This window comes from Eschrichtius robustus, chromosome 9 (assembly GCF_028021215.1).
Source record: "Eschrichtius robustus isolate mEscRob2 chromosome 9, mEscRob2.pri, whole genome shotgun sequence".
NCBI lineage: Eukaryota > Metazoa > Chordata > Mammalia > Artiodactyla > Eschrichtiidae > Eschrichtius > Eschrichtius robustus.
Genome location: NC_090832.1, coordinates 18,442,803 through 18,458,447, shown reverse-complemented (window position 1 = coordinate 18,458,447; position 15,645 = coordinate 18,442,803). Strand labels below are relative to the sequence as shown.

Below are 15,645 nucleotides of genomic sequence, written 5' to 3'. Positions count from 1 at the left end.
ACACACACACATACATACACACACACACACACACACACACACAATGGAGTACTACTTAACCATAAAAAAGAATGAAATTTTGCCAGTTGCGACAACACATATGGACCTGGAGGGTGTTGTGCTAAGTGAAATAAGTCAGACAGAGAAAAACATACTGTACATTATCACTTACGTGTGGAATCTAAAAAATAAAACAAACAAATGAATATAACAAAACAGAAACAGACTCACAGATAGAGAAAACAAACTAGTGGTTACTGGTGGGGAGAGGGAAGAAGGGAGGGACAATATAGGGGTAAGGGATTAAGAGGTACAAACAACTATGTATAAAATAAATAAGCTCTAAGGATATATTGTGCAATACATAGAATATAGCCAATATTTTGTAATAACTTTAAATGGAGTATAATCTATACAAGTATTTAATCACTCTGTTGTATATCTGAAACTAATATAATATTATAAATCAACTATACTTCAATTTAAGAAAAAAGAGTAGTGATAAAGCACTTACATTGACTCATTCATGAAATCAGTCCTATATTTTACCACTTAAGCTTATAAACACAAATGGCAAATGAAATCCAATTGTCTAACATCAAACACGTATATTTGTTTCTGTATATTCATATTTTAGAGTAGTTTAAAAGTTGCAGACATTGTTTCAAACATACAGTTTCCTATTACTAGATGTAGAGAAATATCACAGATAGTACAAATCTATTTCAATTTCACCAACATTTATTAGTCATTAAAGTTGTGTTCTAAAGAGTAAATTTATCATAATTAAAATCCTTATTTAAATACAAGTGAAAAAATACCTATAGATACTATTTTATATTGTTGAAATATATACGTTTTTAACATCAATACTTCTCCCCAAATCCTAATACTAACTGCAGACAGTGCAGACTCTTTAAGAAATACCTAATTTTAAACTTCCTTCAAAGATATCTATTCACAATGTTAATCTAATGATAAATGACTTGCATATTTTCTAATTTGTTTCATCTCTATGTGAAAGGAGATTTTTCTATTTAGTGTATACATCATTGAGTGTCTAATCTTGGCATTGTATGTTATCTTCAGTTTATTAAAGATAATCTTCATTATCTTTAATCCTGGTAACATTCCCGAGAGGTAAGTATTTTTGTCACTTCTTTATAAAGTTGAGGAAACCAGTTCCCTGTGAGACTGATTTGCCTAAGATTCCTCTGCAAGTAAAAGTCAGAGGTGAGAATCAAACCCAGGTCCACGTGGTTCCAAAGTTTATACTCATTCCAGTACACTGTAGTGATTTTTGATTTATAACTGTAATCTTTGGATTTTTAAATTTCTTAACTTTTACATTTGTAAGATTGCAAGCTCATTAAACACCAAATAAATTAAGAGCTGTAAATGATAATTCTAAAGTGAGATAAATTTCAAAAAACATTTTTATGCTGTGACTGTCTGTATATATATATATATATATATATATATGTGTGTCATATTACTCTTGATTTAGCATAAAAGACACTCAAATGGTAGCTATTTGCCATTTGTTTTATCAATTTAATAGATACAGTTTAAATTAGAATCTGTGAAGTACAGTATAAAAAAGATTGGAAATATGCCTAAAATTCACCTTCTTTATATAGGCTAATATAAATTTGAATTAAATAATAGGTATTAGTATATTCTATGGTGGGTTTTAGCAAGTTTGATTTATTGACTTCAGGAAGTTTTTCATTCTAGTTTTACTCCACTTTATAGAACTCCAGAGGAAGAGAATAAAAATGTAAAGCCTTCAATCCACTTCAACATTATAAATGAAACTCTGTGTTGTATAGTGTTAATATTATCTCCTTTCATTTATAATCTGGTTGGAGAGACAACATTAATATGGATATATCTGGGAATTCCCTGGTGGTCCAACGGTTAAGACTCCACGCTCTCACTGCCGTGGGCCCGGGTTCAACCCTGGTTGGGGAACTAAGATCCCACAAGCTGCGTGGCGCGGCCAAAAATATATATATGTGTACAGATATATCTAAATGTAAAATCTTTGGACATCCTTTATTAACTTTCTTAGCCCAGCCCTAAGGAAGAAACTCTAAAAAATACATACTTTAGCTCCAACTGTAATAATGTAATATCAGAATACAACAGAACTACCTGGAACCAGTGGTGTACTTGTCCTTTGTATCACAGCTCCTTCTCTTTAATGGGCAGAAATGCAATCCCAAAGCCTCACTATACTTTTATTTTGCTTCTAAAGCTTCCCAAAACTGCCTTGCAAATAATATTGCTACCATCCTTTTTTTTATAGAAACTCCTCTTCCCTCTTTATGTCTCATCTACAAAGTCAGTAAGATGTCAGCAATTTTTCTTGTCTCCTGACTTACTTTTACCATTTCTGTGCTCTGAAGAATATTGACAAAAATTTCAGAAAAATCTGACAATATAAAAAGAAGCCTTTCCATCTCCCTGCCAGATTTCTGAAATTCCAGGTTTATGTTGGCATAATTCTCTTCCCAGCATATGTTTATGAAAAAAGAAGTATGTATGTCTTTCTAAACTACTAATTTTCTGACTCAGCTATTTTGGATAATTCCAAGACTGTGTATCATCATTACACTGGACTTTTCAACTTCCTAATAGATTTTCTTCTTTCTAATGTAAGAAGACCTAGTTATTAATTCAGTTACCAATTCTTGATAAGAGTTATGTGAACGCTTTGTCATTAAGATTGGAATCTCCTTACAATTTAAGCAGGAATATCATCTTTGCTTAAAATGTGAAAAAAAGTAATCTAGCCAAAGTAGCAAGCAGCAAGTTATTCTTAGTCAAGTTAGTCTTAATAACTTACTGTTTGACCAAGTCAGAATGTTCTAGATCTGATCATTTGAAGTGTACTCATTGTTTGTGAACCTCAACAGGTAATGTTATAAGTTTGAGTTAAAGAGTTTACAGTGATGGTTTTGTGAATTATAGTTTAGTGTCCCTGAAACTTTAACAATTACAATTTGTTTTGATTTTAAAGGAAATGTTGGGTGAACTCTTCACTCCTGTAGAAACACCTGAAGCACCAAACAGGGGATTCTTTAAAGGCTTGTTTGGAGGTGGTGCACAATCTCTTGATAGAGAAGAACTATGTAAGTTGATTTATTTAATTTGGATAATATGTCTATAAAACAGAAATATTCAAGCCATATAAATTTTTCTTACATGTATAAATTATGTTCACCTTTTTCCTCTCTGTCACAACAATTGATAGACCCATGTTTTAGCAAAATACATAAAATTATATTCTGCCATATTCTAACTCAAGTCAGGGGAATACTTTACTCTGGAAACCAAAATCGGAATGGCTTCAGGTGGCTAAAAAGGAATATTCACAGCTTTAAATGAATAATTTAAAAAATATTTTTTGACTTTCATTAAATATGATCTTCATTATTTTAATTCTGTAATTGACTTTAGTTGATGACCTTAACTTTGAAAAGTTTTTACTTAAACATTTATTTTATCTTACAAAACTTCCAGAACTAGTCTCATTGCACTTAGAAGGTTATTTAAAATATAAAATCTGGTTCATCTACTTCCTTCCATAGAATTGGCACAAATCAGAAATTGGTCCTTGAATGAACTAATGAATCAATGAATGTCTGACCTTTCTTTCAAATTGGAGCTCTTAGCTATCCTTGAATTTTTATTTTCTTTTATTCTTTCTTTTTTGCTAGAATATTTTAGAATTTTCCTTTTCTGTTTGGTTGACTAGAAAGACTGTAAGATTAAATACCAGCAAGTAAGTGTGTAGTGCAAGTTCATTTTAAAAACTTACCCAAATGATTGTTCAGTCATCTGGGTAATGAGGATTGGTCAGTTTTAATTCATTTAAAAAATGAAGACTGTTCTTCAAGTCACGGGGGACGGATATTTTATTTTATTTTTTTTAATTTAATTTATTTATTTTATTTATGGCTGTGTTGGGTCTTCGTTTCTGTGCGAGGGCTTTCTCTAGTTGTGGCAAGCGGGGGCCACTCTTCATCGCGGTGCACGGGCCTCTCACTATCGCGGCCTCTCTTGTTGCAGGGCACAGGCCCCAGACGCGCAGGCTCAGTAATTGTGGCTCACGGGCTCAGTTGCTCCGCGGCATGTGGGATCTTCCCAGACCAGGGTTCGAACCCGTGTCCCCTGTATTGGCAGGCAGATTCTCAACCACTGCTCCGCCAGGGAAGCCCGGGACGGATATTTTAGAATAACATTCTTACTGAGGTTAACTGACAAAGTTATACAAAATTCAAACATATATACATTTTTTACTTCTCAAAAACATGGAAGAGCTAACAGTATAGTGAAGACAGTATCCGTGGGGAAAGGTGGTGAGCGTGGCAACCTGAGGCCACTTTTACCCTGGAGTACTTTGCTAATCTAAAGCAGCAAGCTGAGATTCTAAACTGTGTTAGGACTAGCAAGGTAGGCTCCCAGAGTTGGCTAATAAGATGGGAACCCTGATAAATAACTCTTTCTCTTTGCAAGGACCCCAAAGGGCCACAGCTAACGAGTAAAGGTGAACTGGGAGTAAATCAGCACATACACACACACACAGACACACAGACTTTGAGCTCAGCTTGAGATGATCTGAGTGGCCCGGAAAACTTTCAACTTTAATTAAGATTTTTGCAAACTGCTAAAGTCCCCAGCAACTGGCAGATTCAAGTGAAAATGTTCTCTAAAGAAAGATAACATATTCAGAGTCCTCAAATCATTTTTAGAAATAATTTTTCAAATATGTAGTCAGGTAATCCGGAATACTAGGAATCAACACCACGATCAATAAAACAGAAAAAGCCAAAGCAGAATCACAGGTACTTCAAATATTGGAATCCTCAGACACAGACTATAAAATAATTATTCATATTATGTTCAAGAGGATAAGTATCAATACTGTACCTGAACATTTTATCAGGTAACTGAAAACTATAAAATCAATACAACAAATGTGTAAAAGACTAAAATGAAATTCTAGAAATGAAAGATTCAAAAACCAAGATTAAAAGCTTAGTGGATGAATTTAACCACAAATTAGACACAACTGAAGAAAGAATTACATAACTTAAACGTAGGTCAAAATAAAACATCCAGAATGTAGCACAGAGAAACAAAGAGATGTAAGAGACATAGGAGACGATAAAGGAAATAGAAGTTGCAGTGAGAGGGGCTAACATATGTTAGACCTTCTCAAGAAGGAGATAGGAAAGAATGTGATGAAGAATCAATATGTAAAGAGATACGGCTGGGTATTTTTCAGAATTGACAGAAGACAGCAATTCACACATTTAAGAAGCCAATTAATTCCAAGAAAGATATTTTTTTAAAAATCCACAACTAGATAGGTCACATGAAAATAATGTGTATCAAAAACAAAGAGAAAAACTTTCAAGTGGCTAGAGAAAAATGATAGGTACCTTTTAACAAGTTATGGACTGAGTTCTCAACAGCCAAGGTAATAGGATGATCTTCTATCATCCTATTATCAGAAGATAGTACTTAATCTAGAACTCTATACTGAAAAGAAAATATTCTTCAAGAATAAGAGAGTTTTAGACAAGTGAACAAATAAAGAAGCCTCACTATCACACTAAAGGGAAGGCTAAAGGATGTACTTCAAATAGAGGGAAAATAATCTTGATGGAATGTCAGAAATATAGGAAACAATGCTTTGGAAAGAAAGTAATAAATACATGCATAATTATAATTACTGAAACCTTTATAAACTGTAAAGCAAAGTCTTGTGGTATGTGTATACACACATAAATAAACAATGTGATCCAAAATATTGCATAAAATCAAGGGAATTAGAAAGGATAAATGGATTTGAGGTGATCTGAGATCCATGCATTTTTTGAGAGACTTGTAAAAAGTATCTATTAGCATTAATAAGTTAAGGATTCTTGTTGTCATTTCTAGGGTGACCTCTGTAACCTAGAAAAGTAGTACATAACTTGATGAATAGCAGGAAAATCATAGTCCTTCCACAAGGAGGGAAGAAAGAACACAAAACAGGTGAGATAACTAGAAAGCACATGAGAGATGGTAGATTTACTTAAATATAAATAACCGTAGTAAATGTAGGTAGAATAAATATTCTAGTTAAAAGATAAAGACTATCAGACTAAATTTTAAAAGAAGGAAAAGTATATTGCTTACAGAAGACACATTTAAAATATAAGAGATAAATACTACCAAATGTAAAATAGATAGCTAGTGGGAAGCAGCCGCATAGCACAGGGAGATCAGCACATAGCACAGGGAGATCAGCGCATAGCACAGGGAGATCAGCTCAGTGCTTTGTGACCACCTAGAGGGGTGGGATAGGGAGGGTGGGAGGGAGACGGAAGAGGGAGGAGATATGAGGATATATGTATATGTATAGCTGATTCACTTTGTTATAAAGCAGAAACTAACACACCATTGTAAAGCAATTATACTCCAATAAAGATGTTAAAAAAATTTTTTTAATAAAAAATAAGATAAAATATAAAAGCACAGAAAGATTGAAATTTTAAAAGGTAGAAAAGCACAAACGCAAATGAATCATCTGCCTGGTACGACTGTGTTAATATCAGAAAGAGTAAACATTAAGGCATTATTAAGTATACCTAATATTTTGACTTCAGTATATATAAAAAACAAATACGGACAGAACTGCTAGAAGAGACAATTTCTCAATCATAGTGGGGACTTCTAAAATATATCCATTGATTGAGATATAACAGCAGACAAAAATAGGTTGCAAGGGTACAGAAGATATTAAGAACACAATGAAGGAACTTAAACCTAAAGAACATTACAGAATATACATTTTCAAACACATACAGAATGTTCATAAAATGTATTCTGTTGATATTTGTAGGGAAATTATAGATGAATACTGAAGTATTTTGGAGTAAAATATCAATTTCTGTAATAAATTTTTAAGTATTCCTTCAAAAATTATATATATACAGACAGTCAAATGGCAAAAAAAAATGTTATCTATTACGAAAATTAGATCATGGATATATGGATGTTTATTATACAATTCTTTTTACTTTCCTATATGTTTGAAACTTACATTACAAAAAGTTAGGGTTTTTTTTTTTAAGTTTGTCATGTTAGATGATTTTTTTAAAAAATCAACAGATTTCAATGGATTAGAATTAAGAGTGTGTGATCTAATCACAATGCAGATGATATGTCAAGACCAAGTTTGCATTGTTCCAGGAATTCAAAGCTGATTTATTATTTTTAAAAAAGTTAATTGGTAGTTCACCACATTAACAGATTAAAGAGAAAAATCATACCACCACCACAATAAATGCAAAGAAGATGTGTTAAAATTCAGTATCCATTCATGATAAAAATTCCTAGAAAGTAATTTGATAAATTACAGCTACAAATGATACAACATTTAACTACCAAAACTCTATAGCAAATATCACACTTAGTACAGGAACATTAAAAGATATTTTAAGTTTTTCGTTTGAGATAAGGTATGAGATATAATTCTGTTACCACATATATTCAGCAATGTATTAAAGTCCCTAGAGAGTGTGGAAAGGGAACTAAAAAGAAATAAAAGGTACAAGAATAGGATAGGGAGAACAAAATAATCACTTGTGAATGTTTGATATGATGACATATTTAGAAAGCCTAAAAAATCTGTAGCTAAATCATTAGAAATAATGGTTTAGTAAACTGACTAGTTATAATCAGCAAAAAAAAATAAAATTTATCATATCATATTAACAGTAAAAAATGAAATTTTAAAAATTGCTCTTTGTATTAGTTTTCCATTGCTGCTATAACAAATGACCACAAACCTAGTGACTTGAAACAACAGAAATTCTATTATCTTACAGTTTTATAGGTTAGAAATCAACATGGGCCTCACTGGTGTGTTACCAGGACTGTGTTCCTTGTTGGAGGCTTTAGGAGAGAATGGTTTCCTTGCCTTTTTCAGCTTCTAGAGGCCATCCACATTCCATAGCTGGTGATCCCTTCGTTAATCTTCAAAGCTAGCAACTTTTTTGCATCTCTCTGTTTTTCTGAAGCCACATTTCTCTGCCCACAGCTGGGGAAAGCTCTTTGCTTTTAAGAACACATGTGATTACATTGGGTTTACCTGTATAATTAGTCTACCTTTAGGTCTTTAACTTAATCACATCTGCAGAGTCCCTTTTCCCATGACGGTAACATATTCACAGGTTCCAGGAATTAGAGTGCCGTCATCTTTGGGGGTTTGGGGGGGCCATTATTCTACCTACCACAAGAGTATGAAAAAAAGTCAAATACCTAGAAATAAATCTTAACAGAAGATGTTCAGGGACCTCCATGGGGAAGGTAGAAAATTATCGAACTTCGTTGAGAGAAGTTAATGACCCAAATAAATGAAGAGATATACCATGTTCATGCAGTAGAAGATGCAATAAGAACATCCCTTCTCCCAAAACTGGTATATGCATGTACACAAATAAACATTTAATGAAGTCCTTATCAACCCGCCCCCCAAATTTTGTAACTGTTTCTAAATTTTATATAGGAATTCAAAGGGTCTCACTACTTCTATTAACATTATACTAGAGGCTTTAACCAGGACAATTAGGCAAGAAAAGGAAGTACAAGCATGCAGGTTTGGAATGGAAGAAGTAAAATTACCTCTCTTCACAGATGACATAACCCTGCATATAGACGATCTTAAGGAAACCACACACACACACACAAAAAAACATTCTCGGGAGTTCCCTGGCGGTCCAGTGGTTAGGGCTTGGCGCTTTCACTACCGTGGCCCCAGATTCAATCCCTGGTCAGGGAACTAAGATCCCACAAACTGCACTGCGTGACCAAAAAATTTTTTTAATTAAAAAGTTTTTTAAAACACATTCTAGCCAATAAACAAGTTCAGCAAGATTTTAGGATACAAGATCCATATAAAGAATTGATTGCATTTCTGTACACTAGCAATGAACAAACCAAAAATTAAATTAAGCCAACAATTTCATTTATAATAGCATCAAAAAGAAAAAATACTAAAACATATACTAAACATATGGAAAACATATACTAAAACATATACTAAAAACTTCGAACATCATTTAAAGAAATGAAGACATAAATAAATGGATTAATATCTTACGTTCATGGATTGTAATATTTAACATTGCTAAGATGGCAGTACTCCCCAGGTTGATCTATACATTCAACACAGTCCCTGTCAAAGTCCAAGCTGGTTTTTTGAAGAAAGAAACAAGTTGTTCCTAAGATTCATATGGAAATGGAAAGGATCCAAAATAGCCACACACACAATTTTTTCTGAAAAGAAGAAAGAAGATACAGGACTCACACATTTTGATTTCCAAAGTTGCTACAAAGCTGTAATCATCAAGAGAGTGTGGTACTGGCATTAGGGTAGATACATAGACTAATGGAATAGAATTGAGAGTCCAGAAGTAAGCCCATACGTGTATGGTCAATTGATTTTCTACAAGGATACCAAGAAACTTCAATGGTGAAAGAGTGGTCTTTTTGACAGATGGTGTTGGGACAATGGATATCCACACACAAAAGAATGGATTGGACCCCGACCTCACACCATACACAAAAATTAACTCAGAGTGGAACAGAGACCTCAATGTAAGAGCTAAAACTATAAAACTCTTAGAAGAAAACCTAAGTATAAATCTTTGTGACCTTAGATTAGGCAATGGTTTCTCAGATATGACACCTAAATCATAAGCAACCAAAGAAAAAAATAGATAAATTGGATTTCATCAGAATTAAAAGTCAAAAAAGATAGTCTGGTATCTGATAAGAGTCTCATGTCGAGTATTAAAAAATTCTTACAACTCAACAATAAAAATCCGAATAGCCCAATTTTTAAATGGGCAAAGGGTTTGAATAGACTTTTCTCCAAAGAAAATATACAAATGGCCAATAAACACACAAAAAGATGCTCAATATCTTTGTCATTAGAGAAATGCAAATCAAAACCACAATGAAATACCACTTCACGTTTACTAGGATGGTTGTAATCCAAAAGATGTACAGTCATGAATCTTCTCAAGGATATGGAGAAATCGAAACCCTCACAAGTTGCTGGTGGAAATAAAATAAAGAAAATAATAATGTAACCTCTTTGGAAAACTCTGGCAGTTCCTCACGAAGTTAAACGTAAAGTTATATGACCCAGCAATTCCACTACTGAGTATATACCCAAGAGAATTGAAAACACATGTTCACACAAAAACTTGTACAAGTGTTCATAGCAGCATTATTCATAGTAGCCAAAAAAAGAAAACAACTCAAATGTCCATCAACTGATGAACAGATAAACAAAATGTCATATATCCATATCCATACAATGGAATATTATTCAGTTATTAAAAAGGATGAAGTACTGATACATGCTACAATATGGTTGAATCTTGACATTACGTGAAAGAAGCCAGACACAAATCCACACAGTGTGTGAATCATTTGTATGAAGTGTTCAGAACAGGAAAATTTATGGAGACAGTGGATTATTGGTTGCCAAGGACTGAGAAGTGGAGGAAATGGAAAGTGACAGCTAATAATCATGGGTTTGTTTGGGTGTTTTGTTTTGTGTTTGAGTAATGAAAATGCTCGAGAATTAGTGATGGTAGTTGCACAACCTTCTGAATAAACTAAAATTTACTGAGTTGTTCAGGGCCAAATTTTACGGTATGAGTTACATTTCTAAAGAAAGAAATGTATGCGGAAGAAAGAGGGAATCTGACATCAGTCTTTAACGTATTTTAAGACTTTTGCAGTTATCTAGGTGTTAGGTGATGAGGGTCTAGGTTATAAAGGGAAAGGAAGCAATGAATTCCTGAGATCTTTTGAAAGAAGAAGTTGATCTATTTGGTAAGTGACAAGATAAATGGATAGAAGGAAAGGGATGTGGTTATCTACAACTTTGGGAGACTGAAAAGAAATACTGAATAAATTCTACATTTTTCTTCTAAGCCTAAGCATAGTACTTCAAGTAAGAGAAAGTATGGTGTAAATAAACTAAAATAGATATGTATATTTAAATCTGTGTCTTTGAACTTAAGTATTTGTAAGTTAATTTACCTTTAATTTTTTGGACACTTAGGAGTGATTTTTTTACTGTTATTGAAGTGGTATCAGTATACCCATTATTCATTTCAACAAATACTTACCAGTCACTTTTTTGCTCAAGTTCTATTATATGAACTAGTATAGAATAGAATATTTATTAATGTACGTTGTGGTTTTGTATGTTTGGAAAGTATCTGCACATTATTAAAACCATCATAATAAGAAAGTAATTATATAGTAAAATAAATGAATACTTCAATTATATTGTCAATCAAGTGCGTTCTAATGCTATCACGTAGTAGGATTTTTATTAGTAAAAAATTTTCACTTTCTGGGTCCCTCTTTCATTTATCAAATCATTCAGTTGGAGAATCATCCTCGGGAAAGGCTTCAAGAAGTCTTGCTCAGCATATCCCTGGCCCTGGTGGCATCGAAGGCGTGAAAGGAGCAGCGTCTGGAGTTGTTGGTGAATTAGCACGAGCCAGGTTGGCACTAGATGAAAGAGGGCAGAAACTTAGTGACCTGGAAGAAAGAACTGCAGCTATGTTATCCAGTGCAGATTCATTTTCTAAACATGCTCATGAGGTATGTCTTGTCAGATATTTAAGCCAAAAAGCCTAGGTAAAGCAAGTATGAAAATTACTGTATTTTTATAGCTGTTGTATTTCTACACATGAATTTTCATGTATCCTCAGTATGGTTGCAAATTCCTAACTTTTTGCCGCCAGAGGGAACCATTACAAGAATACGTCTCAGTAGCCTTTGGTCTCTTAACTGAAGTTTATAAATTTTGAAGGTACCTACCTACTCACCTTCAGGCTTTTTGTAAACAAAGCCAGTGGCTTTGCAAACGGTTTCTTAGGGGATACAATAAGAACAACGAAGCTAATTTTCCTAAATGCCTCAGATTCTACTACTAACTTCTCCTAGAGAAGGAAATAATTTGCCTCTTGATTCTTTAGGTAGATCTAAATACCTGAAATTGGCCAATGTTTTTATTCAGTGAAACAATACTGAATCTGTCTGTAGGCCAGTTCACACAGAGGAGTAATGTGCATTTTTGCAACGAATTCATCTTGATGAACTAGGAAGTTGTGGTGGAGCTTAAAAACAGCTGCTGTGAAGTAGCGGATCCCTAACTGGCCTTCTTACAAATACACTTTGTTAGCCAGAATAGTACCCCTGAAAAACTGAATTTAAAAGCCGTCAGGTGGAATACACGTTCTTCATTTTAACGCACAGTTCTGCCACTCCTTGATGCTTTTTCCTGGGCTACGTCACACATTTAGTTCCTAGCCTAGCCCTCAGAGGCATTTTGCGTGTATTACCTGAAGAAGCCATATTAAGGTTATTTTTATATTTGAGTACCCACTCTGTCAGTAATAGCTCTTCTTTAAACTTTTCAGTCAAAAGTCATCTCTTCCTTGCTCAATAATGTTGACACCTAGAATGTTTGAGAGGTAACTTGACTTGGGAGAGATTTGTCCAGGCTTTCAGAGAGATTCAGAGATCTTTTGTGAGTCCTTGTACTAGGCCAACACACCTCAGATACAGGCTAGTGCCTTCAATCTAGGTCAGGCCTTTTGTTGGCATAACCCTGCCCCTGACTGTGATCTCTAAGGCATATAACAGTTCAGTTAACCTCAGATATATCTACAGTCAAAATATTTAGCAAAGAGCTCAATCCCTAGCTGTTCGCTCTTCCCTTCTACCAAACGTTCCTGAGCCATATTTGAGAGTCTAAGGAAGACAGTACGTTGAGGTGGTTAAGATCATGGGTTTTTTAATTAGACTACATGGGTTCAAATCCCAGTTTCACCATTGTGTTACCGCGGTTAACCCCTATAAGCCTCAGTTTCTTCATTTGTAGAATAGGGAGACTAATAATGCCTAACAGACAAGAGTTGTTGTGAGGACCAAGTGAAATCATGTAGAGAAGGTATGTTATACAGTGCCTGGCCCAGAGTTAAGTGCTCAGTAAACTGTAGATGGCAGCAGTAGTAATTTCAGCCTTTCATTCTCCAGGTTCTTTAAACATTATTTTTAATTCACTTTAGAGAACTGAAAGTTAGCTTATTTTTTAAGTTACTAGCTTAGGTCACCAAAGAATGCACTGAGCCAAAATTTACTTATGTCTTTAGGAAATGTGAGGACCTTCTAGGCTAGTTCTTCATAGATGCATTCCTTTTTCCTTGAAACGGAACAGTTCCTGCTTCCTGCTTTCCATATAAATACTAAATATAAAAATGGGAGAATGTTTCAGAATGATATCATGTTTTGGGAAAGTATAGCAACCAGTTGTAAGTGTTGTTATTCTGGCATTTTTAAAACGTGTTTTTCGTGTTTTCTCCCCTTTAGATGATGTTGAAATACAAAGATAAGAAGTGGTACCAGTTCTGACAACCAGAAATCCAACTAAGTCCAACTTCAGCCAGAAGGAAAAAGAATTTTCCTTTTTTATTTTATTGATTTCACTTTAGGAAAGTTAACATTAAAGAGATGTTCATCACTGGATACTGTTCTTTCCTAGCACAATCATGCACTGTTTGACCTCAGTCATGCGGCTTTAACTGAGGAGTGTTCACACACACTCAACGTGGAGTATGTGCTGTGGGCCAGCTACGAGTTGACGGTTTGGGAGCTAGGATGGTCACATGTTACAAATGAAGAAACAGAGGGATGTTGAGGAGACGTGGCAGGGACTTTCCCTGGGTCAGTCCTGTATTAAACTTTCACATGCCAAAAGATTCTGCGCTGTCGTTATCTGCCATCATTGTTTGACCTCTTTGAGGGAGAGGCAATAAGTCAGAAGTCCTGAAGCTGAAACAGTTATATTTGTGTCACTTACTGAATTATAAACGGCTGTCTTGGACTTTCCCTCCCTTCAACTGACTGGTCATCAGTATCATTAGTGAAAAAGACACAAACTGTTTATTACCATATCTTTAGACAGATAAGCTGAATGGTGGGCTTTAAATAATAAAAACATACACATAGTTGACTTGTGTATGGGCTACTCTTGGATTCTTGTTATTGTATACTTGTGTTTAGTCCATATTTTGTCAAAAGCAAAACAAGGCGATACATCACTTTTCATTGAAAAGAAAAGTGTAGAGCATGACTGAACTGCTCATGATTCTGGGAGTTTCCATGTAATGGCTATGCAGTGTGGAAAGTGAGAAAAACCTCCATTGTGGTGAGGAGAATACTTCAAGGTCCCTTGTCCTTGTTCTCATTAATTCAGCTAAATGTGGATTTGACCAAAATAGTTACTGGTTAAATTTGTAGAAATGTTGAAATTGGCTAAGTTTTTAATTTTGCTTGAATTTTTATAAAATGTTTAACCCAATGTACCTTTGCATTATTTAATTAAAATTGCTTTAAAAAAATGTTTCATTATTTCAGTAAAATGTTCAGCTCCCGTTTTAATATGCCCTTTACTTGCTAACAGTTCCAGTACACTCAGGTGATGAGCCAATTAAATCTTAGTGCACATGCTGTCGCATGGAAAAAATCACAAGCATCCTTTGTCAATAATTATCTATGTAAGAGTCTAGTCCGATGACGTACAAAGTATTTTCTGTAGAAGTATACTGTAAAACTGTTCATGTCCTTTCAAGGTTTTAAAAAGCCAAAAGGAAAGGAAAATATGTGCATTTTGGTAACTAAATTATTCCTGTATTGGAGTATAAAGCAGATGAGACCATCGGTGGACAATGAATGATTGGTCCCTAGAATAGCACATAGGCAGAAAAGAGATGATGGGGTAGATCTGAAGTAGGTAAGCTCATTCTGCAGGCTCATCTGAGATTATTACTGATGGTTCTTCAAGCAACAAAGGACGAATAATGTAGAAGCATTATACTTAGTATTAATGAAATTTAAATATTTTCTTCTATAAAAAATAGTTTAAAACAGTTTTCTTTTGTCATTAAGAGATAATCAGAGCACAAATTGATAGCAAACATGATGGTTGTTTTTCTATTCCATATGATCATTAAAGGTATATTGTAGAACACCTTAATTTCACACAGTCTGTTATGCATTTTTCCTCTTTACTCTTTTCATTAATAAAGCTCTTATGTTTACATTTTATAACGTGCACTATGGAATATGAAAGTTTACATTAAAATTTACTTTAAATATCATTAGGAAGGGATTAAATATATGTGATAGAGATAACTTGATCAAGCCAAAAGAAATATTTTAAAAATAGTCATTCTCAAAAGTTTTTGACTTTGTAGAAAGTACCTATGAGTAACATTTCTGTTAGTTAATGTCAGCTATATGATGAACATGTAGCAGTTTACAAATTGTTTAATTTGTATCATATCTTATCTAATAAACCCATTGTTCCATGATATGTCACAGGAAGTATTAAGGCGTTTTTTAAAGGTACAGTTTTGTGAATGTCATCAATAAAATCAGTAGTTAACAGATTTGAAGTTGAGAAGCACTAAGTAAAGTAATATACTGGTTGATTCCCCATTCATATGGAAGGGCATATTAGCTCCAATTATTTAATTCGCTGTGTTA

The 15,645-nt window shown here is 34.0% G+C and overlaps 1 protein-coding gene across 2 annotated transcripts in view; it reads left to right on the top strand.

The window, feature by feature from the left end:
* STXBP5 (syntaxin binding protein 5) overlaps positions 1 to 15,122 on the top strand; it is a 164,429-nt gene extending 149,307 nt beyond the window's left edge. For both annotated transcript variants that reach the window (XM_068550796.1, XM_068550795.1), the window contains exons 26-28: positions 3,026 to 3,137; positions 11,474 to 11,694; positions 13,468 to 15,122. In XM_068550796.1, the coding sequence (XP_068406897.1) occupies positions 3,026 to 3,137; positions 11,474 to 11,694; positions 13,468 to 13,509 (375 nt within the window). In that variant the 3' untranslated portion in view covers positions 13,510 to 15,122. The remainder of the gene's footprint in view (positions 1 to 3,025; positions 3,138 to 11,473; positions 11,695 to 13,467) is intronic.
* Positions 15,123 to 15,645: the final 523 nt, after the last annotated feature.